The 25,701-nt window shown below is 38.3% G+C and overlaps 1 protein-coding gene across 21 annotated transcripts in view; it reads right to left on the reverse strand.

Moving 5' to 3' along the window:
• Positions 1-25,701, reverse strand: part of PSD3 (pleckstrin and Sec7 domain containing 3) — a 785,560-nt gene that overhangs the window by 495,563 nt on the left and 264,296 nt on the right. For 20 of the 21 annotated variants that reach the window (XM_045055432.1, XM_045055440.1, XM_023252529.2 and 17 more), the window contains one exon: positions 8,893-9,001. In XM_045055432.1, the coding sequence (XP_044911367.1) occupies positions 8,893-9,001 (109 nt within the window). Of the gene's footprint in view, positions 1-8,892; positions 9,002-22,904; positions 22,924-25,701 lie in introns of those variants that run through there. The other variant, XM_045055449.1, reaches the window with a different exon arrangement.

A 25,701-nucleotide genomic window follows, 5' to 3' on the forward strand; every position in this document is an offset into this window, starting at 1 on the left:
AGAATGGGAGGCAGAACAGATGTCACTGTGATTAACTGAAGAATTACCTACAAAGCAGCTTCCCATTTTGTCCCCTCTTCCACCATTCTCCCTACCTAGAAGCTTGTTGGCATCAAAAGCACCTAGCCCACCCACGTACCCCTATACCAGTCCATAAATCTCAGCTCACCAAGATTCTTCTCAGCCCTTCTCTATCAGCCCTCCCTCCTCCTCAAGGAAGAGGCCTGCTGGGGATGTACTCCACACATACAGAGAAATTCTAGCTATCTATATTTGGGAACTCAGTCTTTCATTCGTGCATATGAATGGGGAAAAAAACAACTCCAACAGACATTTGAGGAAAAACAGTGGCTTCCAAGAGAAGTTCCAAGATTTAATAAACTAGAACTGACCCTGGATGAAGTAGAAATTCCAGAAACAGAAGGTAATCTTGGGAAAACAACTCTAATTAATTCTTTAGAGATTCAACATAATAATGCATACACGAAAGAACAGATTGCAGGGAAACCTGAGTGTCAGAGAATGGGAAAGAACTTTTGAAATTATAATTATCAAAGTGAATCTTTTATTAGAAAGCTTTTAATTACATATTTTAAAATAGAAGAGGGGTGCCTGGGTGGCTCAGTTGGTTAAGCATCCAACTTCAGCTCAGGTCATGATCTTGTGGTCAATGAGTTCAAGCCCCACGTCAGGCTCTGTGCTGACAGGTCAGAGCCTGGAACCTGCTTCAGATTCTGTGTCTCCCTCTTTCTCTGCTCCTCCCCCACTCATACTCTGTATCTCTCTCAAAAGTAAATAAACATTAAAATTTTTTTTTTAATTTTTTTAAATAGGAAAGAAAAATTAAGAGACATTGATGATTAATCAAATCCAAGTGAACCAACAGCCATCTAGTAGGAATTTCAAAGTAAAAACCATTTAAAAAGTGGAAAGGGAATAATTTAAAAATAATAGAACAAATGGTCCCAAAGCTACAGAAAGATATTACTGGAAAGGCTCAACAAGTACCATGCAGAAAATACAATGATTCATGCCTCCTGACATGTCAGAGGGCAGAGAGAAAGTGTCCAGAGAGAAAGAGCAGGTGACAAAAAGGAGCAAGCATCAGAGTGGCCATGGTACCAATGGATCCAACAGAAAGGGAAGCAGTAACATCAGACTTCTGAAAGGAAATAACATGAACCTAGACTTTAATTCTGTGGGAAAAAGCACCAAAGCATAAAAACAAAATAGTCATTTTCTGACATAAAAGCTTTAGGAATTTTACGAATCCCAGAACCTCTCCAAAAGTATTACTAAAGGGTAAAGGACAGACTCCAGTCAAAAAAAAAAAAAAAAAAAAAAGGATTCCAAGAATGAAACATGCAATCCAAAAAGCAGTACATCTAATCAAGAATACAATATAAACAATTCTTTTAAATCTAAGGAGAACAGGGACACCTGGGTGGCTCCATCGGTTCAGCATCCGACTTGGGCTCAGGTCATGATCTCATGGTCCGTGAGTTTGAGCCCCACATCGGGCTCTGTGCTGACAGCTCAGAGTCTGGAGCCTGTTTTGGGTTCTGTGTCTCCCTCTCTCTCTGCCCCTCCCCCGCTCAAGCATTGTCTCTGTCTCTCTCAAAAATAAATAAACATTAAAAAAAATCTAAGGAGAACAGCTGTATAAAGGCATAGAAAACTTTTAGCAAAAATTAGAACAAGTTTGGGGCGCCTGGGTGGCGCAGTCGGTTAAGCATCCGACTTCAGCCAGGTCACGATCTCGCAGTCCGTGAGTTCGAGCCCCGCGTCAGGCTCTGGGCTGACGGCTCGGAGCCTGGAGCCTGTTTCCGATTCTGTGTCTCCCTCTCTCTCTGCCCCTCCCCCGTTCATGCTCTCTCTCTGTCCCAAAAATAAATAAACGTTGAAAAAAAAAATTAAAAAAAAAATTAAAAAAAAATTAGAACAAGTTTGTCAGAAGGTTCTAAGAAGGATGTGTTCATGGTGATAATGAATTGCTTGTTACAAATAATCCAATTAATAGGCAAGGAACAGTAGGAGTACACTGGTTGGGATGAGCACTGGGTGTTACATGTAAGTGACGTATCACTAAATTACATTCTTGAAAACATTATTACACTTTATGTTAACTAACTTGGATTTAAATTAAAATTAAAAAAGAGAGAGAGAGAGGTGAGAAGAAGCTTATTTTCTTTTGGACATACTTGTATGAGAATTTGGGGCTGGCATTACAGCAGCCATCTTGATAACATGAGGAGACATGTCTTGGATGAATGCTAACAGGTTGCAGATGGCAAAGGGAAGTGATGGGAACATCTATGTCCTTGTTGATACCTTGCACACTGGAACAACTAAACTGGAAACTCCTACCTTTTAACCCTTCTTTACATTGGATAATAAGGTTTTATCAGTGTTCAAAAATAATAATAATAATCCAGTTACAGCTAGTGATAAAGTAAAGACATAACAATCGATCAGTAAATTATAACAACCTGCTGGCCCCTCCCCTCACTTTTTTCTCCTCTCTGCTCTGGTTAGCTGTACAACCACGAACAGCACGTTACAGACACAGGATCTACTTGCGTTTCACATCAGGTCCAACTACACTACCTGGACTCTACATTCTGTAAATGCTGGTGCTGGATTTTAAATTTTTAGAGTCAACCTATAGTAAAAACACAAAAGATTGGGTCCTAGTTTCAGAACAGAATGTAAATGCCATAAGTCTTATAAAAGTAAAGGTGAGACAGATGGAGGCTCAGCCTGGAGAAGGGCAGCTGGAGGGGAGATGCAGAGGCACCGCATTCTTATCTTACAGAAGAATGTCATAAGATCACTATTTAGAATCCATGGCTTACAAAACACAGTTTCAAATATTAATATTTAAAAACCATAGCTGTAACCAAGTAAACAATAAAAACACAACTTTTGGTATGGGGGGATGAATAAACAAACTATAATACAGATGTTAGCATGTTATCTATGAGGCAACTACAGTAAAAGCTTTTCCAAAAAGTGAAAGGAAAAAAAGGGTAGGAGAAAAAAGCAATAATCAGTCAAGATAGCAATCACTACCACAGGGAAGAACTGGGAGAGAGAATGTTGTGGGATCCTCACTCAGAGGAAGAAGAGTCAGGTTCACGGTTTGGAGAGAGAAAGATTTAGAGAATAGTACTAACAATGTGCCCCTAAGGGAGGGAATGGAGAGTGGCAAAGAAGATGACTCTTGTTTTTTGGCCACGTATAATTTGTTAAAAGTTATATTTTTCAGATTATACATACATATCATTTTGGTAATAAGAACTTAAATTTCCTATTTAAAATAAAAAATAAATGCCTACATCTGAAGGAGTAAAAGCTAGTTATGTCCATTTTCCTCTATTAAATTTGGTACAGTGTTTTGTTTGAGATAATATTCAATGCTGAAGAGGTTGTGAAGGATGAACATTAATGTACCCAGAGGAGAATCTGAATAGGAACAATCTTACTTTTTTTTTTTAAATGTTTATTTATTTTTGACAGAGAAAGAGACAGAGCATGAGCAGGCAAGGGGCAGAGAGAGAGAGGGAGTCACAAAATCCAAAGCAAGCTCCATGCTCTGAGCTGTCAGCCCAGAGCCCGGCACGAGGCTCAAATTCACTAACCTTGAGACTATGATCTGAGCCAAAGTCGGACACTTAACCAACTGATCCACCCAGGTACCCCAGAACAATCTTTCTGTTAAACAGTTTGTTAAATGTGGATTTTAGTTCTGTTCACTACTATTCCCAAGACCTAGAACAATGTCTGCTACAGAGTAATATATTCAGTGAACGAGGAAGAAACAAGAAGAAACAACCATGTACTCTTGGGTATGGAACTTACAAACAAACAAACAAAAAATCAGAAGTAAACTTTACCAAAATTAGAACATATTGTTTGGAATTACAGAAGCTCTTTTCTCCCCCCTTCTTTTCACTTCTCTACAGATAACATATGATAAGCAAGGATCAAAAAAGAGTTCATCAGTCCCTACCAAATGTAAACCTAGTACACTTAACCAAGCACTGTGGGGGTTTTTATTCCACTATCTGTATTTTTTTATTTTCTGTAAGTTATATTTGTTTCTTGCTCAAATATGCATGTCCCTGCTTCACACTTTCCCTTCATCATAATGGTTTCTTTTCCTTCTTTTATCTTTTAAACAAACCAATTTTACAATTTCAGAATATTCTACTGTCTCTAGTTCTTTGGGTCTTGATTCCCTATTTGTTGTGAATGTTGATTCTGCCCCCCCCCCACGGAAGCTCCTTCTTTTTTGCTATTTATGCCATTTTATTGTGAGTTGATCAATATTATGGATTACTGATTTATTAACATGGGGGTTTTCTTTGTCCTGAGCTGTGAGACAATCCCTCAGAGTAGTTTTGCATACTCCAGCAATAATGTGTAGAGTTTCTCCAGTCTGTGAAACTGAAAACTGAAGAAAACCTCATTTAAAATGGAGTGGGCAGGCCAGAAGGGAAGTTCTCGTGCCCTACCACTAGTCAACTGCAGACCCCAGCATGAAGAGCAGTATTGTGCTTTCGCTACAGGAAGAAACCTACTTTATGATTCCAGCAGCAGAAAGGAAGAATTTCTCCTCGGCCAGCAATAAGCTCAGCCAATAATACCACAACTCACCCAATGAGAAACTGTTACCACCCTAAACTCTTGCTTTCCTCCAACAAACTTTTGTTGAAAGCAGCCCCTCCCATTTTCCTCTTTTTCTCTATAATGTTCCTTTCCTTTGATCTTGGAACTTGCTTATGTTTTGCCATAGTTTGCATGTCCCAAATTGCAATTCCTCTGCTATTGCCGAATAAACTGATTTTGCTAGTAAAATAACTGGCTTTTTCACTTTTAAGGTCAACAAGTCTAACACCAGTTTTATGTCAACTTCTAGATATCATGTGAAGATACACTTGAATCTCTACCCCATCTGTGCTGCAGGCTTGGATTTCAGTTCCACGTGAGTTGACTTTTTCCCACTCTCAGAGCTCTGGAAAATCAGTGTATCAATCCCCTGCCCCCTTACCTCCTCCCTGACCTCTACCTCATTCTAAAGCATCTAAACTACCCTTGGGCAAGTTCGATAGTATTTCTGAAGCACATTTCTTTACCTACTTACCTTAAAAAGTTTACAAATCAATAAAGAATACAGGGTGAAAAAACATAAAGAACACAGGAGTGAGATTCTGTCAATTTGTAAGAGTCATATAAGTTGATTCCCCTTCTTAGAATGCATCCCACAGGCCCCTTTACTTTCTCATGCACTTCTATAAGTCACCTGTTCTGCCTAAAAGTTGAGGAACAGAATCTTAATCTTCTTCAAAGAATTTCTCAAACATTTTTCCCTCCTAGATTTTGACCAAATCAGAGACTAACTAATGTTGGCCATCTGATACTGTCTTATGAACACTTCAAGAAACATACTTTCCCAAATTGAAGCCACCCTCCTGTTAAAGTGTACTTTATCTGACTAGTTTAGAAAAGCCATACTGGTCATCTAAGCAGTAACCTAAAGAGGAAAGGTGTGGGAAGTAGAAAGTCTGAAAGGCACTGTCACTCAACTGCTAATTAATACAGGCCTTATGGTTAGCCCCAAGTGCAGCCCCTGTGATATCTCTTTTTATCTCTTTGAAGTTCAATGCAGCTCTACACATATTCTAATAGCTGACTAGAATGAAAGTGGGCAACCTATCTCTGGTGGCTCACAGCCTCATTAAGTAACAGCACAACTGACATCACACATAGCCCAGAGCCTCTCAACAACTACCAACTACTGCTCTAGCCCTTGAGAAGCTCCTGAAAGCTGCAGCTCCCAGAAAGCAGAGGGAACACAGAAATTAAGGAAGCACAGTCACTTCTTTCTTTTCACTATAGTGATAAACAGATAATGAGAATCTAGATCTTAATTCCACGCCAAGAGATTCTTCCACCATTCACATGTTCTCCTATACCCCATCCAACATTCTAAGCCTTGCCACTGATTCAAAATCCCTGCAATAAGCTATAGTTTGCAAATAATCTTGACTTGTTTCCCCTAGAACCTCCTACCAACAACTCATGTTAAGTTGCTGCTCAATGGCAAAGTCTAAACCTTCTCTCCCTGTAGCAGTGACATTTTCCTTGGGCCTCACAGAGGATCACGAACCACGGGACCTTACCTGATCTGATTATGTCATTGCTAGGGTACCACCTGTCAGGTGATGCCTCCTGAGTATTACTGGGGATGCATCCATTTCTCCAGCAGGCTGCTTCTGGAGCACCTAGGTTAAGTCACTTTTTTTTTTTTCAACGTTTATTTATTTTTGGGACAGAGAGAGACAGAGCATGAACGGGGAAGGGGCAGAGAGAGAGGGAGACACAGAATCGGAAACAGGCTCCAGGCTCTGAGCCATCAGCCCAGAGCCTGACGCGGGGCTCGAACTCACGAACCATGAGATCGTGACCTGGCTGAAGTCGGACGCTTAACCGACTGCGCCACCCAGGCGCCCCGGTTAAGTCACTTATTTTACTTTTTTTCTTTTTTAATGGAAAAAAAAAAACCTTTGTGGGAAGAGATATGTCTATCAATCAAATTCAAATAGAAACACTGTCCTATTCTCTCTACTACCTTAACTCTACAGTCATCTGAATTTGGGCAGTGTTTTGATGACAAATGACTAGTCTATGTAAAGAAACTTCAACAGTGTTTTTGAAATGAAAAAAAAAATATGCTATAATTTCTTTGTAAAGATATGAAAAGAATACTTTCCAAGTCAATATAAACTTGCATTTTACAACCCTCCTATTGTAACCGATAGCTTCTGCTGCTCTGTTCCAATTTCCAGATCAATTCATCTTGATTTGCCACTTCCTCTCTGCACACCTGGATAAAATGCAAACTCTATCCTGCCTTAGGCCCAAATGATTTTGCCCCCCATTTAAACGATTATCTTTCTAAATTTAAAACCAACCAGGCTAACCTCCTTCCTGTCCATGAAACAATTTTTATTTTCTGCCACCATACCTTTGGCTCATTCCATTCCCTCAATCTGAAATGCCCTCCCCTAAAACCTTACTAATCAGAACACTAGTCATTCTTTATGAAAAAGTTCAACTTCTAACTCTCCATGAAGTCACAGCTGAAAATGATCATCCCCCCCACCAATCACTTACAGATATGTTTCTCTCTGACCAAAGAATAAGCTCCTAAAGGGAAAGAACTATGTCTTTACTTCTTTGCACCCTCACAGTGCCCAGTACAGATAACTACACATAACTGTTATTTAAACATATTTACTCAATAAATACATGCATACTTTCACATCTGCAGAATAACATCACACCAGACACAAATAATAGTAACTGTTTTTACCAAGGCAAATAAAAACAGGTTTAAAATGTCATTTTGATTTGACTCAGGTATACAGAGAAAACTACTCAAAACCTAGGAGTAAGGAATAACCAAACTCACCCACCAAGTCAGAGAACTATGCAGACATTTGATACTATCTCTACATAGTAAAGTAAAAATACTTTTTCTGAAAGAAAAATAAAAAAACACCTCTAATCAGCACAAAATCACAATGTGACATGCAAAGGCTATGCCAAGGAGTTTTAAATAGCCTTGGGTAAATCAGTATACCCTGTCTGAGAAATAATGAATAGATGAGTAAGTGCCCTAAAACTCAAGCCCAGAATAGTTAGGTATTTATGCTGAATGATAAATAACAAATTGGGGCACTATAATAAAAGCAGAATGATTTTTGGGGCACCTGGGTGGCTCAGTCAGTTAAGCATCCAACTTCAACTCAGGTCATGATCTCACAACTCATGAGTTCTGGTCCCATGAGCTGTCAGCACAGAGCCTGGGAGCCTCCTTCAGATTCTGTGTCTGTCCCTCCCCTGCTCATGCTCTGTCTCTCAAAAATAAATAAACATTAAAAAAAATTTTTTAAAGCAGAATGATTTTTAAAAAATAACCTAGCTGTTTTATTCTTCATCAAGAGTCCTCAACTATTGCTATATCTAATAAATATGCACCATTAGGTAAAAGAAATTATTACATGGTTGCATATACACTGCATTCTTGCTATCCCCAAATATTATGGGGGTCCATTACCTAATCTTATCTAACATGTAAGTCAAAAATGCAGGTATTATTTGATTTTTTCAACTGAACAACAGCTACATTAGGTCAGATACCTTGACTACCCAAAACAAAAATCAGTGTCAGACAGTGATAGAATTGAGGAAAGTCATGACTATACTTCTAAATCTCAACTTCAAATATGGTATGATGATGATAATGATTACAATAAACAATAACATTAGCAAACACTTTTATAACACTCGTTACATGCCAAACGTGGCTCTGAGATCTTTACATTCGTCAATTTACTTAAAACCCCCAAAAGAATTCTGAGACATGTATACTATCTTATTTACAACATGTATAGTCCCATTTTATAGATGAAAACACTGAGGCACAAGCAGATTAGATAACTTACTCAAGGTCATACATCTCGTAAGTTACAAGGCCAGGATTCAAACTTCGGAAGTCTAGCTCCACACCCAGGCTCCTAACCAAATGCAATATCCCTTTCTTAGCTAATTCCCAAGACAACTCATATCCCCTTTATCATGTACTGATTGAGTACTTCTCCACCTTCATTACTGCCTTCCTACCTTTTTGAAACTTGTTCACTTTATTCATCAAAACAATCTTTCTAAGATATAAAAGTTAAAAATGCAGGATGTGATTCTTGTAGTTTGTTCTGGGTAATTTCAGATCAGTTCTTGGTTGAAGAAATCTCAGCTTTTAACATCTGAAATCTCTGTAGCACTTCATATCTGTTACCTAAAGGAAGAGGGTAGGGAAACACTTACTAGTATCTGGAGGTTTCTCTTTAGATATGCCAAATAAAAATTCATATTTGGCCTTGGCAACACTCTGGGAATGAGACGATGCATTGTTAACCCAAACAAATGTCTCTGCCTGCAAAATTAAAACAAAAAAAAAAAGTTATCATTAAAAACATATAAAAAATACATCATAAAACAAACCAACCACAAGAGAATAGTTAAGCAATAATGAAATATCTTCTTGACAGAATGCTACATGGCCATTAAAAATGAAACAAAAAATATAATACAACAAAAATCAAAATACAAAATGATCACTGAAAGATTACAATTGTATAGAAAAATAAACATACAGCTATAGGGGAATAAGAAATTTATGAAAACTTTGGCTTGATGGAGGGGGGCAGAATTATGGTACAATACTTGTTTAAAAAATTTTTTTAATGTTTATTTATTTTTGAGAGAGAGACAGAGTGCAAGCAGGGGAGGGGCAGAGAGAGAAGGAGACACAGAATCCAAACAGGCTCCCAGCTCTGAGCTGTCAACACAGAGCCCAATGCAGGGCTTGAACTCACAAACCCCAAGATCATGACCTGAGCCAAAGTTGTACACTTAGCCAACCAGGCGCCCCTATTTTTTTAAATTGAAGTACAGTTGACATACAACATTATATTAGTTTCAGGTATACAACATAGTGATACAAAACTCTCACCCCAAAAATTATAGTTACCATCTGCTACCATACAAAGTTATTACAATATGATTGACTATATTCCCTATACTATACTATTCATCCCCATGACTTACTTTATAATTAAGTTTGTACCTTAAGTTTGTATAATTAAGTTTGTACCTCTTAATCCCTTTCACCTATTTAGCCCATCCTCCCATCCTCCAACCCCCTAGCAACCACCAGTTTGTTCTCTGCATTTATGTTCTCTGCATTTATCTCTATTCTGGGTATGTTTTTGTTTGTTCGCTGGTTTTGTTTCTTTAGATTCTACTTATAAGTGAAATCATATGGTATTGTCTTTTTCCATCTGACTTATTTCACTTAGCAAAATACCCTCTAGGTGCCCACCCATAGTATCATAAAAGGCAAGCTTTCAGTCTTTTTTTATGGCTGAGTTTTATTCCATTTATACATATATATATATATATATATATATATATATATATACACACACACACACACACACACACACATGTGTGTATATATGTGTGTACACACATATATATGTATATGTACACACACACATATATGTATACCACATCACACCAATTCATTCATCTGTGGATGGGCACTTGGGTTGCTTCTGTATCTTGGATATTAGAAAAACACTGCAATACACATAGGAGTGCATACATCTTTTCAAATTAATGTTTTCTTTTTTTCTTCCAGAAGTAGAATTACTGGATCATATGATACTTCTATTTTTAATTTTTTGAGGAATTTCCATACTATTTTCCACATAGCTGTACCAATTTACATTCCCACCAATAGTGCATGAGGGTTCCCTTTTCTCCACATCCTAACAACTGTTATTTCTTGTCTTTTTGATAATAGTCATTAGCCATTCTATGTGAGGTGATATCTCACTGTGATTTTAATTTACATTTCTCTGATGATTAGGGATGTTGACCATCTTTTCACATGTCTCTTGCCATCTGTATGTCTTCTTTGGAAAAATGTCTATTCAGGTCCTCTGTCTAATTGTTAATCAATTATTTATGGTTTTGTTTGGAGTTGAGTTGTAGGAGTTCTTTATATATTTTGGATGTTAACCCCTTATCAGATATATCATTTGCAAATGTCCTCTCACATTCAAGTGTGTTTTTTGTTTTGTTTTGTTGATGGTTTCTTTTGCTCTGCAGGAGCTCTTTAGTCTGATGTAGTCTGATGTAGTCCAAGAGTTTGTTTTTGCTTTGTTTCCCTTGCCTGAAGAGACAGATCCAGAAAAATACTGCTAAGGGTGATGTCCAAGAGTTGACTGCCTATGTTTTCATTTGAAGTTTCCTGATTCCAGGTATACAATTTTGTCCTTATTATTTTTATTATTTTTTTTTATTTTAGAGAGAGAGAGAGAGAGGAGTACAAGCTAGGGAGGGGTACAGGGAGAGAGAATTTTAAACTCCACACTGAGCATGGAGCTTTGACACAGGCCTTGATCCCATGACCCTCGGATCATGACCTGAGCTGAAATCAAGAGTCAGATGCTCAACTGACTGAGCCACCCAGGCATCCCACATTTTGGTCTTTAATCTATTTTGAGTTTATTTTTAGTGCATGGTGTAAGAAAGTGGTCCGGTTTCACTCTTTTGCATGCTGCTGTCTAACTCTTTACTAAAGATACTGTCTTTTCCCAATGTATATTCTTGCCTTCTTTGTCATAGTTATTTACCATATAAGTATGGGGTTATTTCTTTTTTTTTTTTTTAATTTTTTTAAATGTTTTTATTTATTTTTGAGACAGAGAGAGACAGAGCATGAGCAGGGGAGGGGTAGAGAGAGAGGGAGACACAGAATCTGAAGCAGGCTCCAGGCTCTGAGCTGTCAGCACAGAGCCCGACGCAGGGCTCGAACTCACACACCGCGAGATCATGACCTGAGCCAAAGTCGGATGCTCAACCGACTGAGCCACCCAGGCGCCCCTGTATGGGGTTATTTCTTGGCTATCTGTCCTGTTCAATTGATCTATGTGTCTATTTTTGTTGCCAGAACCATACTGTTTTGAGTACTATAGCTTTGCAGTATAGTTTGAAATGTGAGATTGTGATACTTACAACTTTGTGCTTCTTTCTCAAGAATACATTGGCCATTCAAGGTCCTTTACAGTTCCATATAAATTTTACAACTGTTTGTTCTAGTTGTGGGAAAAATACTACTGTCATTTTGATAGGGATTGCACTGAATCTGTAGACTGTTTTGGATTAATATGTACATTTTAACATTAATTCTTCCAGTCCATAAACCTAGTATATCTTTCCACTTATTTGTGTCAGCTTCAAGTTCTTTCATCAATGTCTTACAGTTTTCAGAGTACAGGTCTTTCACCTTCTTGGTTAAGTGTATTCCTAGGTATTTTACTCTTTTTGATACAGTTGTAAATGGGACTGTTTTCCTAATTTCTCTTTCTGCTAGTTCATTATTAGTATATAGAAATCCAACAGGTTTCTGTATATTAATTTTGTATTCTGCAACTTTACCAAATTCATTTATCAGTTCTAATAGTTTTTTAGTGGACGTTTTAATTTTTCTATATATAATATAATATTATCTGCATATAGCAACAGTTTTATTTCTTCCTTACCAATGTGGATACCTTTTATTTCTTTCTCTTGACTAACTGTGCAGCTAAGACTTCCAGCACTACGTTGAATAAAAGTGGCCAAGAGTTAACATCCTTGTCTTGTTCCTAGCCTTAGAGAAAAAGCTTTTAGCTTTTCACCATTGAGTATGATGTTATCTGTGGGTTGGCGGAATTTTTTAAATTAAACTTATGTTACTTTTCTGCAATTAGCAAAAGGTATTTTATTTTTAGATGTGTCATGTTCCAAATGATTATCAATACCTATAGCACACAGCAGGAATATGTGTGTATGGGTTCTACTAAAATATGCTAACATAAAGAAGTCTTTCCCCAAAAAGACCTTATTTTTTATGTAATCAGAAACACCATTCAGCCAAACAGGGGGCACAGAGTATAAGTGCCACTCATCCCATTTATACTAACTCTCCTAAATTTAAGCATCTGTCCCAGTGTTCTCTGAAATTCCATAAAGTCCCCTATTTGAAAGTAAGCTACAAAGGTGACTGTGAAAGTGGGTTCACATCATGATTCTAAATTCCTATGGCCTTCCTCCTGGCTGCTTTAGGCAACTGCCAAAACTCAGGAGTGCCTCCCTCCCTTCTCTGGCCTAGTATTAATTTAAAATAAGTAACAAGGTAGAAATTGTAAAACACAGAGAAATCTAGCCTAGTTCAATCAGGGAGCCATTCTTCTGCCACTTTACCCTGAACCCAAAAATCAACCAAAATCTAGACACTGCCCTCCCTGGTTTCTACCCTCTAATTATGAGATATCTTCTTTTCTCATGTCTGAGCAGCAAACATAACCGTTCACTGTAGGAGACAGAAGCACAGTTTTATCAGCAACCAAACAGCTACTTCATAGAGGGAAATTTTATGACTTCTGTTATATTCCTTGGAGCAGAAATGATTGACAGTAGTGAGAAGGCCCATGATGGGGTTATGATTAACTCCATCACCCTACTGCAGACCAGTTCAACAGGTAGGCCTTTCTTTGTTCTTTCCTACCAATATCAAAGAGCTAGTTTGTACAAGTTTGAGGAAACAATTTATTTCTTAAAATAGCTCTACAATCACTTAATGTTCAACTGTGTAAAATTTATCTTTTTGATAAAGGTGTATACTCCTCTTGGGAGTTATGTGCTTGATATTCACAAGCTGTTGATTAACCTTTTCCCCAGCAGAGAGGAAATATCAATGTTTTGATGTGTTTAGGGAGCTTCAGACTGGTAAAAGAGGAATGTGATGCCCTAGGTATCGTGGTAGAGCGGTTAAGGAAGGCTCTCTGAGTAACTAATACTTGTAGAGATGAGAAGGATGAGAGCCAGGGAAGAACAGACTCCCCCATCTAAGCAGAGAGAGGGTCATATTGCAGGAGGCCTTATAGCAGGAAAGGATTAGGCTACTCAAATGATTGAAAAGCCAACATGGCCACAGAATAGTGGGTAAATGGGAAACTTTAGAGACTGACCAAGAAAATAACACAGCAGAAAGTAAGGAGAGGAGACAGGAGCCAAACACACATGATGTGTAGGTCAAGGAAAGGTCTGATGAGAAGCCAGGGAAGGGTTTGAAATACATGGCGACTCACTAACCCATTTAAAAGATCATTCATTTAGGGGCGCCTGGGTGGCTCAGTTGGTTAAGCGTCCAACTCTTGAGTTGGGCTCAGGACATGATCTCACAGTTCGTGAGTATGAGACCTGTGTTGGGTTCCACACTGATAGTTTGGAGCCTGCTTAGAATTCTTGCTCTCTCTCTCTCTCTCTCTCTCTCTGCCCCTCCCTGTTCATGCTCTCTCTCTCTCTCTCTCTCTCAAAGTATATATATATTTTTTTAAAAAAGATCATCCATTTAAACTTTTAAAAGATCATATGATTGTTATGGGGTAAATGGATTGAAATGAGTTAAGAGGAAGCAAATACCAGTTAAGAGTCCAAGTTAGAGAGTATGGAAACTTAGAGTAGAATGATGGCAATGAAAATAGGCAGAAGTAGATGAATTTGAAATATACTTTGTAGGAAGGATCTACATGAATTTTCTGATAAATTGGATTTAAGAAATGAGAGAAAGGGTGATTTCAGGGATAATTGCAATGAGTAATATTTACTAACCACTTAGTCCAGGCACATTATTGTTCTAATGCAGCAGGGAGAAACTTAGTTTGTCTGACTCCTTATTACTATTTCCCTTGGTACTGTGGTGTATAGCTTAGAAACTTCTGCTTAGCCCTGCACACAGGCATATTATAGCAAGATTTGCAAAAACTATTTTCCATCCAAAATCTACCTCACCCGAGGAAATAAGGAAGTATGTACAAAAATGACTATACTATGTTTAAGATTTATAAGAATGACATGACCAGATTCCTATATGTAAAGATTAACTGACCAAGGACAAAAGTTACATGACCTTCCTCAGATGTCTACAAACATGTCACCTTTAGGCTCCAACTCTGTCCTGCTTCCCCCTCTTCCTAACATAGAAGAAACTCAAATCTCATGCTTGGGGAGATGGTTCTTTGGGACAATAGTCCTAGTCCACCACTGGATTGCTGGCTTTCTGAACAAAATTGCTTACATCCCCCAACATCTTGCCCTTGACTTTCTGGTCTACTGTGTGGCCAGCAGAACCACCTTGGACTTGGTTACATTAATGCAATACATTAATATCTCATTTAATACTCAGGATAACTGTAGGAGATGGGCACTACTATCATCCAAGTCTCATAGTTAGAGAAAGAGGCAATGAGTGGGTAAGTAATTTGTCCAAGGTTATACAGCTAGTAAATTGTGGAATCCAGATTCAAATCCTGAATGCAGAACCCACGACTCAGGGAAGGACTCCCAGGAATCTGACCTGAGCAAATGCGTGCATATACTGAGATATGGAAAAACTAGAGAAGGAACATTATCAATAGCTTGGATTTGGGCTTCCAGGTGACTTCCCAAGGTCTCAGTAAAACAACAAAAAAGAAAATTCTAAAGGCAAAATCCATTACTATGGTGCTAGAAAAGATGCCATCAATAAAGCACCAGTTTTAAGAAATTATAGGAAGATAATGTTTTGGCATAGAGTTTCAATTTAAAGCCTGAAAACTGTTCTCTAAGGAACATTTCTCTTGAGCAAGGTTTCTAAGCCTCAGTTCCATATCAATAGAATTCTGGAGGTCTGAAGTTAAATGGTAAAAAAATAAAACAACAACACTTACATCTTTATTTTCACTTACCTTAAACTGAAATTTAGCTTTTTTTTTCAAATATTAATATATGCAACTAACCATAGAATTATTATCAGTAGCTGTAACTTTGGCACCAGTAGAAATCACAGCCATTTTCACATCATATAACAGTTACTGCAGATATCTTAAAAATATAATTCATACTCATCCTTGAAATGATAGTAGTTACTAGAACCACCACTAAATTTAATTATGAATAAAGAAATGCATTACCATATCACAAATTTAATATTTTGTTAAACATAAATCATTAAACATATGTATTAAACAATATAACTGGTTTTACTGTAGATCCATGTATGTTACTATATGTACTTAAAAAGCATTATTTTGACAAGAGGTACATAGCATTACCAGATTGTCAAAAGGGGTCGTGGCACTGAAGAAAAGACCTTGTGCAGCTCTTAAGTATAGAGAATAAATTGATGCTACCAGAGGGGAGGGGGTGGAGGAGTGGGTAAAATAGGTGATGGGGATTAAAGAGTACATATCATGATGAAATAAAATAATTTTTTAAAAAAGAAAATAACAACAAAAAAAAGAAGAGACCCTGCTCAAAAGCATGGTTCTTTAAAGTGTGTCTCATGACCCATTAGTGGCTTGATCAGGTTTTCATATAAGTTTATACACATACACACACATATATATATGAGAATAAAATTGAAAATACCAGAGTATGACAGCACATTGTAAGATTAAACATTGTTTTATATAACTCCTAAATTACTTGTGTACATGCACAGGTGTGTGTATATCAGATCACGATGTAAAATGTGTATCTCACCATGAGTCATGATCAAAACTGTTGGAAACACATTGCTCTAGAGTGGCTCTCAAACTTCAGTACGACTTAGCATCACCTACACGATTTATTAAAACATGTACTTGGAGATTCACCCAGAGTTTGTATTTTAGTAGGTCTGGGATGTTTGGCCTGAGAATTTGTATTTTCCAACAATTTTGCATGTAATATTAGTGCTGGTGCTCCAGAGACTGTATTTTGTAAACCATTGCTCTAGACCAATGTTTTTCATCCTTTCTTATATACATGAATCACCTGGGAATCTTGTTAAAATGTAGATTAATCAGATCTGGGGTGGTTCCCAGGAGATGCTGACACTGGTTCATAGAGCACATCTGTGCTAAAGCTTGCAAGTAAAGCAGTACTCAAAGCATTTTCAGACTTCAGAGAAGAGAAACATTTTTTAAAGGGATGTTTTACCCAGGAGTTAAATACACTAAAAGCTTTCACTGTGATAAAGCACTCCATACTATGACAATTATGGGGGAGCCTAAAACCTAACATTCAGGCCTAAATCAAAGCATTAACATTCTTCCACCTTGCCTAGTGAAATAAAATTCATTTACTTACATTAGTTATTCTTAACCAAAGATATATTCTCTTCCCATGCCAAAGGTTATAAATCTCTACAATACCCATCTCTACAATAATTTTTGCGGGTCTTTGAAAAATCCTATTTGAAAGAAGCAGCTTGACGGAAGACCCATATAATTTGGTACTACTTTTTTCTTCTGTATTACTAATTGAATAAAATATGTTCTTTTATTTTATCACAGTCACTTTAGAAACATAAATCTCACTGAAGTAGGGGGTATGAAGTAACATTAGCAAATGGACTGTCAGATGATCCAGACTTCACTCCCAGCTGGAATTTCCACTCAATCTCACACTAATGCTTAGTCTTTGGACTTTAGCCTCCCTATTGATAAAGAGTGTTACTCAAATTTATCTCAAATTCTGAAGCACAAAGATTCTTCACACTTCTGTACCTCCTTCGCAGTTACTACATTAAGGAGGAATAACACAGACCTCTCCCCTGTGGTAACATTACAATGACATGATTACCAAAACATACCCTGCACTTAAATATTCAAATAAAATCTCAATCTTACATTTTACATGGCTTTTCAGATTTGCAAAGAATTTTCACTTACATTTTCTAACTCTCAAGATGTTACTGACTATAATTACCTATTAGACACAAGAAAAACACTACTGATGTAAAATAATTCTTCCAATTGTCTAGCTGCAAAGAATTAAGAGGACAAAGCAGAAAGCTATGAGCAAATTTCAGAAGTAAAAGTCACTGAATTTGGGATGGGAGGGATGGGGCCAGAGGAAGAGTGGAGTAGGGGCTGACAGAAGAGTTGGAGGAGGATGGTATGCTCCTTAATTTCATTACCATTTCAATTTCAGTATGGTGTTCAGAGGATATGAGGGCCTCCTAGTCAGTCAGAGTTGAGTATTAGAAAATGCTTTAAGCCAGAGAAGATTAAAGGCTAAATTAAAGGCCACAAAAACAGTATTTCATAAGTCATTAAGAACATAACACTTGGTTCCAACATTTATACTTCACACTTGATCCTGGTCAATCCCATCCACTCCTATTGCCCAGCAGAAGTCAGGCCTGTGGACACAGGGCACCAAGCATGCCATCACAAGTGCAAGCAGGGCTTAGTGCTAATGCTGCAAAAGGCAATGTTTAGATAGGTGTTATGGGCTGAAAATTCACATGCTGAAGGCCTAAACCTCAACACCTTAGATGTGATTGTATTTGCAGACAATTTTTAAAAAGGTAATTAAGTTAAAATAAGGTCATTAGGGTAGGCTCTAATTCAATATGACTGGTGTCCTTATAAGAAGAGGAGATTAGGACATAGACACACACACAGAAGGAAGACCATACGAAGACACAAGGAGAAGGCAGCCATCTGCAAGCCAAGGAGGAGGCTTCAGAAGATCTGATCTCAGACTTCTAGTCTCCAAACCTGTGATAAAAATAATTTTTTCTCTGGCTGTCTATACCACCCACTCTGAGGTACTTTATTATGGCAGCCTAGACAACTATTACACTAGGGAAGGCTGAAAGTGCTAAGAGCAAAAAGGAAGTTATTTAGGATGACAGGTACCTTATGTCCTGTTAAAAGAGAACAGAACCAATCCAAGTCACACCACACAGTACTTAAAGGCCAAGGGGACAGGGAAGGTGGGGAAAGGAGTGGTTAAAACTAGTAGGATTAGTACTAAGAAATGGTTATCAAGCATTTAAATCCTCAGATCCCCACCTCTACTTTTTAAGAACATCTCTGGCTAGGGGGACACAAGGCACAACTGATACAAGATACCATAGTAGAAAGAGGGATTTGTTTGTTGGATGTTAGGATGCTTAGACTTCTTCTCCCACCCAGCCTGTGAAATGCTGGCACCCTAGACCTTACCCTGCAGGCAGGCAGATGTGAAGAGTATTCTATGCAGAATGTAACCAGCCCAAGAAAGACCTAAATAATTAAATCAGGGATCCGCTAACAAATGGACTAACCAGGTCCTCATAGAGTGAAGTTTAGAACTTCGAACTGGCTATTTAGACCCCACTATTACATCATATTCCTTAATTTTCAAAACTGTGACACTTTTTGAAAATTACAGTCCAGTTATTTTGTAGAACGTTCTTCACCTTGGGTTTGTCTTTACATTTCCTCATGATCAAATTCAGATTAGGCATCTTTGACATGAATATCACAGAAGTGATGCTGTTCTACTCTTCGCATCCTCCAGTGATACGCAATTTTAAACTGCCCCACTACTTAATCATACTCACTTTGATCTGCCAGGCTTCTCCACTGTCAACTTCAATTTTCTCTCTTTGTAATTAATAAGCATGCTATTGAAAAATACTTACAAAGTATGTAAATACTCCATTCTTCATCAAACTTTCAACCTATAAATTTATTTATTTTTATCAATAGTGACTGAATTTACTATTTTATTCAGTGGGTTATAATCTACTTTCATTATTTATTTCAATGCTCAGATTGCCCAGTTTTGGCCAGCGGAAGCTCTATCTGACTTCTGTGGGGTTTACTGACATGTCTCCATTATCTTATGATTACCATTTTACTTCCTGGTACAATAGGATATTCCAGGCTTCTCCCTAGAATCAGCCATTTCTTTAAAAAAAAAAAAAAGCCAAAGGCCTAGTCCCTTTATTTAGACACAAGAACTAGACTTTGGGTGACTGGGTATACCCCTCTGGGTATACCCCAGAGCTCACTCCCTCTGGGCTATACCTGCTTATAGACCAGCCCAGAGAACACAGAGAGTTTTAAACAGACACACACAAGTGCATGTGCTCACTGCAACAGGCTGAATAAGCCCCCTGCACCCAACATGTCCATGTTCTTTCTAATCCCTGGTATCTGGTAAATGGTGCCTTATATGGCAAAGACTTTGAAGATGTGATTAAGTTTCTTGGTATGAGGAGACTAACCCAGATTGCTCAGGTGGGTCAAGATTTGATAGAGAAAAGAAGAAAGAGGAGAGCAGAGTGAGAGAAAAGGTGCTATGCTATTAGTTGGAAGAAGGGGCCAAATGCCCCCTTGTAAGTAATGTGAGAAATGCAGTTCTAGAGGCAGGAAATAGCAGGGAAATTCATCGTCCTTAGTTTCCAGAGGAACCACTGCCTTGCTGGCACTTTAGCCCCTAAAACTCACTTGGACTTTTGGCCTCCAAAATTATAAAAGAATAAATTTCTGTTGTTTTACGCCACCACACTGATAGTGCTTTATTACAACAGCCACAGGAAATGAATACAAACACACAGAGAAATACATATACAGGTACACAATTTTTATTCTATTTTTTTTTAAAGAGAGCGCACAAGCAGGAGAGGGGCGGGGGGGGGGGGGGGGCGGGGGGGGGAGAGAGAGAGAGAGAGAGAGAGAGAGAGAGAGAGAGAGAGAACTTCAAGCAAGCAGGCTCCACGCTCAGAGTGGAGCCCAATGCAGGGCTCGATCCCATGACCCTGGGATCATGACCTGAGCCAAAATCAAGAGTTGGACACTCAACTGATTGAGCCACCCAGGTAACCCCCACACTTTTTATTCTGTATTTGTTTCTGCATGTATGCAATGAAAAAACCAACAGTTCACACTCATATTGATGGTATTTTGGGGTGACAGTGGGGTTCAGAGCTGATGGCCAAGAAAGAATTCTTGAAGACATCTTTGGTGCAAAAAGGTGATTTTATTAAAGCATGGGGACAGGACCCGTGAGCAGAAAGAGCTGCACTTGGGTTGTGATGGGTACCTGATCATATACCTTCAGGTTGGGAGGGGGTGAGGGATACAGTACATTTCTAAGGTATTTTGGAAGCAAAATTTCCAGGACTTTGAGAGGCTAGCTGTTAGGAAAACACCGTTTAGTAAAGCCTCAGTCATGAGGCCCTTCGGATATATATCAGGGGGCCATAAGCTTGGAGTATGATTGCCAGCATATATCTTGGGCGAGTCGAGACAAAGGAAGTTTCTAAATGAATTTTTATAGATTAAAGTAGATTTACAGAATCCTGGGGGTCAGGATAATGTTAAGCCAAAAGTCCCTTTTGCCCCTAGCAAAGTGTCATCATTGAGGCAGCTGAGCTCCTAGAGGGAGGTCACTCTGCCTATTTCAAGAACTTGTCAATGGGCTGTAGGCAGTAAGGGAATTTAATTTTCCATTTGCCTTTGTTTCCCACATTACCAGGGCAAGCACTTAAACCTCTTTCCTTGGTTCTTGGGTAGCCAGGAGTGTCTGGGGGAATATCACACAGATCCTACCTGGTGGGGAGGTGGGAGGGATGTTAGCCTGTACTTTGTCCTCAGCCTGCCCCATGCTCCCTCATCAGTATTTTTTCCATAAGTATACTTCTGCTGGTTTCAAGTACAAATGAGTTGTTAATGAAATAATCATAAGACTTATCAAGGAATTGTTATCCCACTGACACTGTTCATTATTACAGTTCAACCAAATATATTCTGCTCTTCCACTATAATTAAGAAATTTGTATTGCTGAAAACCAATAAACAAAATCATCCATTCCTTCCGTTTACATGGCTATAAAGAGATATTCAAATTCTATCATGTGCAGCATTTTTCACATTAAGAAGATATTTGACATATGCCTGCATTTTAAACAAGCAGAAAAAAAAAAACCACTGGTGTTTGAGAAGAGGATGGCCCAATTTGTAAGTTGGGAATTTACAATTTCCCTAAAACCAGCCCCTACTGCCTTGACAAGCTAATTGGATAGATATTCCAACACCAGTAAGAGCACCAAATAAAATTGGGACAGAAAGCCTCTCAAGAGTTAGAGGCCAAAAACAGCCAGGAGACAAACAAGGTAACAGAAAGGCCAAATCTTTAACTTCTAAAGGTTAAAAACAGCATGAAAACCAAAGAGCAAAACAGGAAATGGGCTACAAGACTAAAGGGAAGACAGTGGCAAAGATGAGAACTCAGCTCCTCACCTAGTCACTCTCTAGCCCTGCTGCCAAGCCTGTTTTTACTGTGTGAACACAAGAGCTGAATTCATGGCTTTCTTAAAAGCCCCTGGAGGTACTGCCTCATTTTCCCACCAGCTGCTGTCTACTCACACAGCCCATTTCCTGAAAGCACAGTCCCCTGGGACAGGGCAAGTGGAGGTTCTGCCACTCCTCCATGGAGGAGGGATGGCAGGGGCTCCAGAGCAGAGACAGAGTCCAGGTGCTGCATTGATGTAAAATCAGAGGGAAGGATATGAAAGCAGGCTTTGTGCCAACCCAAAGGACATCTCCCTTGATAATCTGCATCTTGGACCCATTTTAGTTGTCTTCTGACCAAATGGGAAGATTATATCCCCCATCTTGGAACAGTTCCCACATTGGGCAAGACTCTGCATTCACAGCACATCATGACTTATTATAAATAGTGACAGAGTGGGGCGCCTGGGTGGCTCAGTCAGTTAAGTGTCCAACTTCAGCTCAGGTCACTATCTCCCAGTTCGCGAGTTTGAGCCCTGCATGGGGCTCTGTGCTGACAGCTTGGTGCCTGGAACCTGCTTCAGATTCTGTCTCCCTCTCTCTCTGCCCTTCTCTCTCTCTCTCTCTCTCTCTCTCTCTCTCTCTCTCTCTCCCCCCACCCCCTCAAAAATAAACATTTAAACTTTAAAACAAAATAGTAACAGAGGCTTTATTTTTTGAGGAGTGTGATGTAGAAAGTTAGGGGCTAGGAAAATAGGATGATAAACACTCCTTTGTAACAAAGCCTCCTGTAAAACAAATGCAAGACCTACAGATCAAGTTCTCCTCACAGCTCCTTCACCAAGGCACCAAGTAGCTAAGTGTTAGAGAGCTTCAAAGAAAGAATTAAAAGAAAATTAGCAACCAAATATTATCAGTTCACAATATATCCTCCACCTTTCCCACTTCATAATTAGTAATGATAGATGTGTGAGACCTTAGACAGCAAATGTACAGACCCGTGACTTAAGACTTTGTTTTTGCCTTTTCTGTTTCCCTACCTACTACTTCCCACCTTTGCCTTCCTCAGGCTCTGGACCTGTGTGCTTGTGATAAGGTTTAAAACTCATAAATGAAGCAGACAATATAAAGATACAGATTTTAAAGATAAAAACACACTTTTTTAAGCCTCTGAACAGCTCTCCTTACTTGCTTCAGGTCCTTACTCAGGAGGCTGGAGCTTTCCACATGCACAGAGCATTCATTGCAGGATTTCAGGAACAGGAGGGAAGACTGAAAAACCACACAGAACTTTACAAGTCAGCCCAGCAAAATCAAGATCCCACCAAAGAAATCAACTAGACTTCGAAAGTAACATTCACAAATGCTCATTTATATACTCAAAAAAAAAAGGTAGGAAGATTAGGTACTGAGAACAATCAAAAGGATCACACACAAAGCAGACAGACACTGGCCCACAGAAAGTGTTCAAAAATGTTTTTGCTGAGTCCTTATAAACTCAGTAACCTCAAAAAAGCCTGGAAGCCTTGGCAGAAATACCACACATACATACACACACACACACACACACACACACACACACACACACACACACACACACACACAAACTGTATAAATGAAAACTATCTGCCTACTCACCTTTATCTAAGCTTTGCAAACTATGAATGTGTCTTTAGTTACTTCAAAGGTTCCACTAACCTCTGAAAACAATTAAAACCACTCTAAAAAAAAACATGTCATTTGGCACTTTGACAGGAAGGAAAAGATAGGTGCTAAGTGTGACTTCAAGGTGTGAATAATGAGAAATAAGTGTTTTCTCACCTTAGTTTGCTATATCTCTATTTCTCTTAACTTAAAGTTACCTCTTGGGTGACAACTATGTGTTTTAGTGAAACACCTAATACCCAAGACTAAATCTTACAAATAAGACATGCTAAAGATTGCTCTTGATTACAGTAAGAGAATCAGCCATAATTTTCTTCTCAAGAAGGCAGGTGAGTAATGAAATAAATTAAATCTCTTCTACTTTTGAAGTGTAAGTTATTTACCGACTTGTATGTGTAGATAAAAAAGGTGTCTCTGGACAAATACAAACATTCTAAAAGTTATAAAATTCAGGCTATAATTTAAGCTAAAATAGCACATGAAATATTAGGAGTAATACAATCATTGTATTAATTTCTACAAGAAAATATAGAGTCCACCTAATTTTACCAAAGCAAAGTATTTCCAAGCATGTACCCCTCTTGAAAAACACCGTATGATCATGAAATTAATACTATAAAGAAAATCCTAAGGTCTACCACCCTGGAACTGGTTCTTCCTGCAAAATATATAAATCCTGACCAGACAATACCAAGTATCTCATCTCTAGCTGCTAACAGATGTCTAATATGAAGAAATGTGCATGAGCTGAAATAAAATGATTTATAAAACACACATCTGTCAAGGCAAGGTACAGAAGGACACCAAAGAGAACATTAGGTCCTAAAAACATAAATTTAACAAAAAATTCTAATTCTCAGACAAATAACACTAGTTATAAATAGTCTTGATAAATTTTTTCACCAAACTTTTTATTTTAATTTAAAATGAAATATATGTAGGTACTGAATATTCCTGTTAGTCGCCAGAAAAGTCATTCATTCACAATGTCCCAACAAAGTAAGATATTATTAAATATCTTATTTGTCTAATTTTCCACTGATAAGTTCTCAGTAACCCAGCTTCAGGAAAGTAATAATGAGCACTTGATAGGTAAAAGATACTACACAAACTGACAAAGTGATCTGGATTTGATTTCAGAAAATCTCCATTCTTTAAACTTAAGCACTGTCAGGGACACTCACACTACCTTTAATATTAAAAAGTTCCAATTTTACATGTTTAGATTTTGCAAAGACACAAACTAAGTAATCCAAAGTAAGTAAACTTCTCAGAAATAAAATGCTTACATAAACATGATAAAAGTAAAGAATTATTTCAGAACTTTTATGTCCCATTCGGTCAATTACCTCTTCAGGGACATCAAGTTGTATACTGGTCCCCTGACAGTGTTCATCAGCCTCACCCACAGAAGCAGGTGATCTAGGAATTGTCTTGCTCTGATTCATATCTGAGAAAGGTAACATGAGGAGGAGCAACACATTCTGAACAATATTTCTGTTGGTCCAGGAAACATCATAAGAGAGCAGCCTGGGTGCTTTGGATGAACAGCAGATCGCTAAACTCTCAGGCACACTGGATCAGATTCCTGGAAGAGGAGCAGGAGAACCTGAATTTTCACCTAACTCCTCCAGCTGATTGTTAGACATGCTCAAGTTTGAGAGCTATTATTCTAGAGCTCCCATGGATTATACAACTGAGCCCTCAAGAAACAGTAGGGCAGCTGACAAAAAGGAACAAAGCCTGTTCCTCTCAGGCCACCTCCACTATGCCTACAGCAAAAACTACAACCACAAAATACCTAGGAAAATGTACTCTTAGCATTTCTGGTTTATTGGGAGTATTTTACAAGTGGTGTTAAAGTTGTTGGTTGCTATTATCGATGGCTTTAAATTAGTTCAGTGAGTAAAAACAATGCTATTAACCGTGAAGTTGTTTTTGGACCCAAGCATTGCAAGAAGTACAGTAGGAAGCAAGTCATTCCTATTTTTGTAGCAAGTCATTCTCACAAACACGGGGTAGGGTGTTTATCAACAGAGAATGCATGAGCTGAAGAATACTGAGTGAATGCAAATTACCTTTGTTCTTAAACACAGAACATTGGAGAATAAATGATTCACCCAGAGGCATCTTCACTTTTATAGTTTTAAAGGTATTTATGCATTCTCTACTCCCAACTCACCTACCCACATACCCCACAGTCTCTGATCACCAGCTTCTGAGGATTAAAGTCTTGTTCTATTTTTACATCTACAATTGGAATAAAAAGATCAAGTGATAAACTACAATTTTTAGGTTGAGTTCAAATAATACTTAGTAT

Source organism: Felis catus, chromosome B1 (assembly GCF_018350175.1).
Source record: "Felis catus isolate Fca126 chromosome B1, F.catus_Fca126_mat1.0, whole genome shotgun sequence".
In the NCBI taxonomy this organism is placed as follows: Eukaryota; Metazoa; Chordata; class Mammalia; order Carnivora; family Felidae; genus Felis; species Felis catus.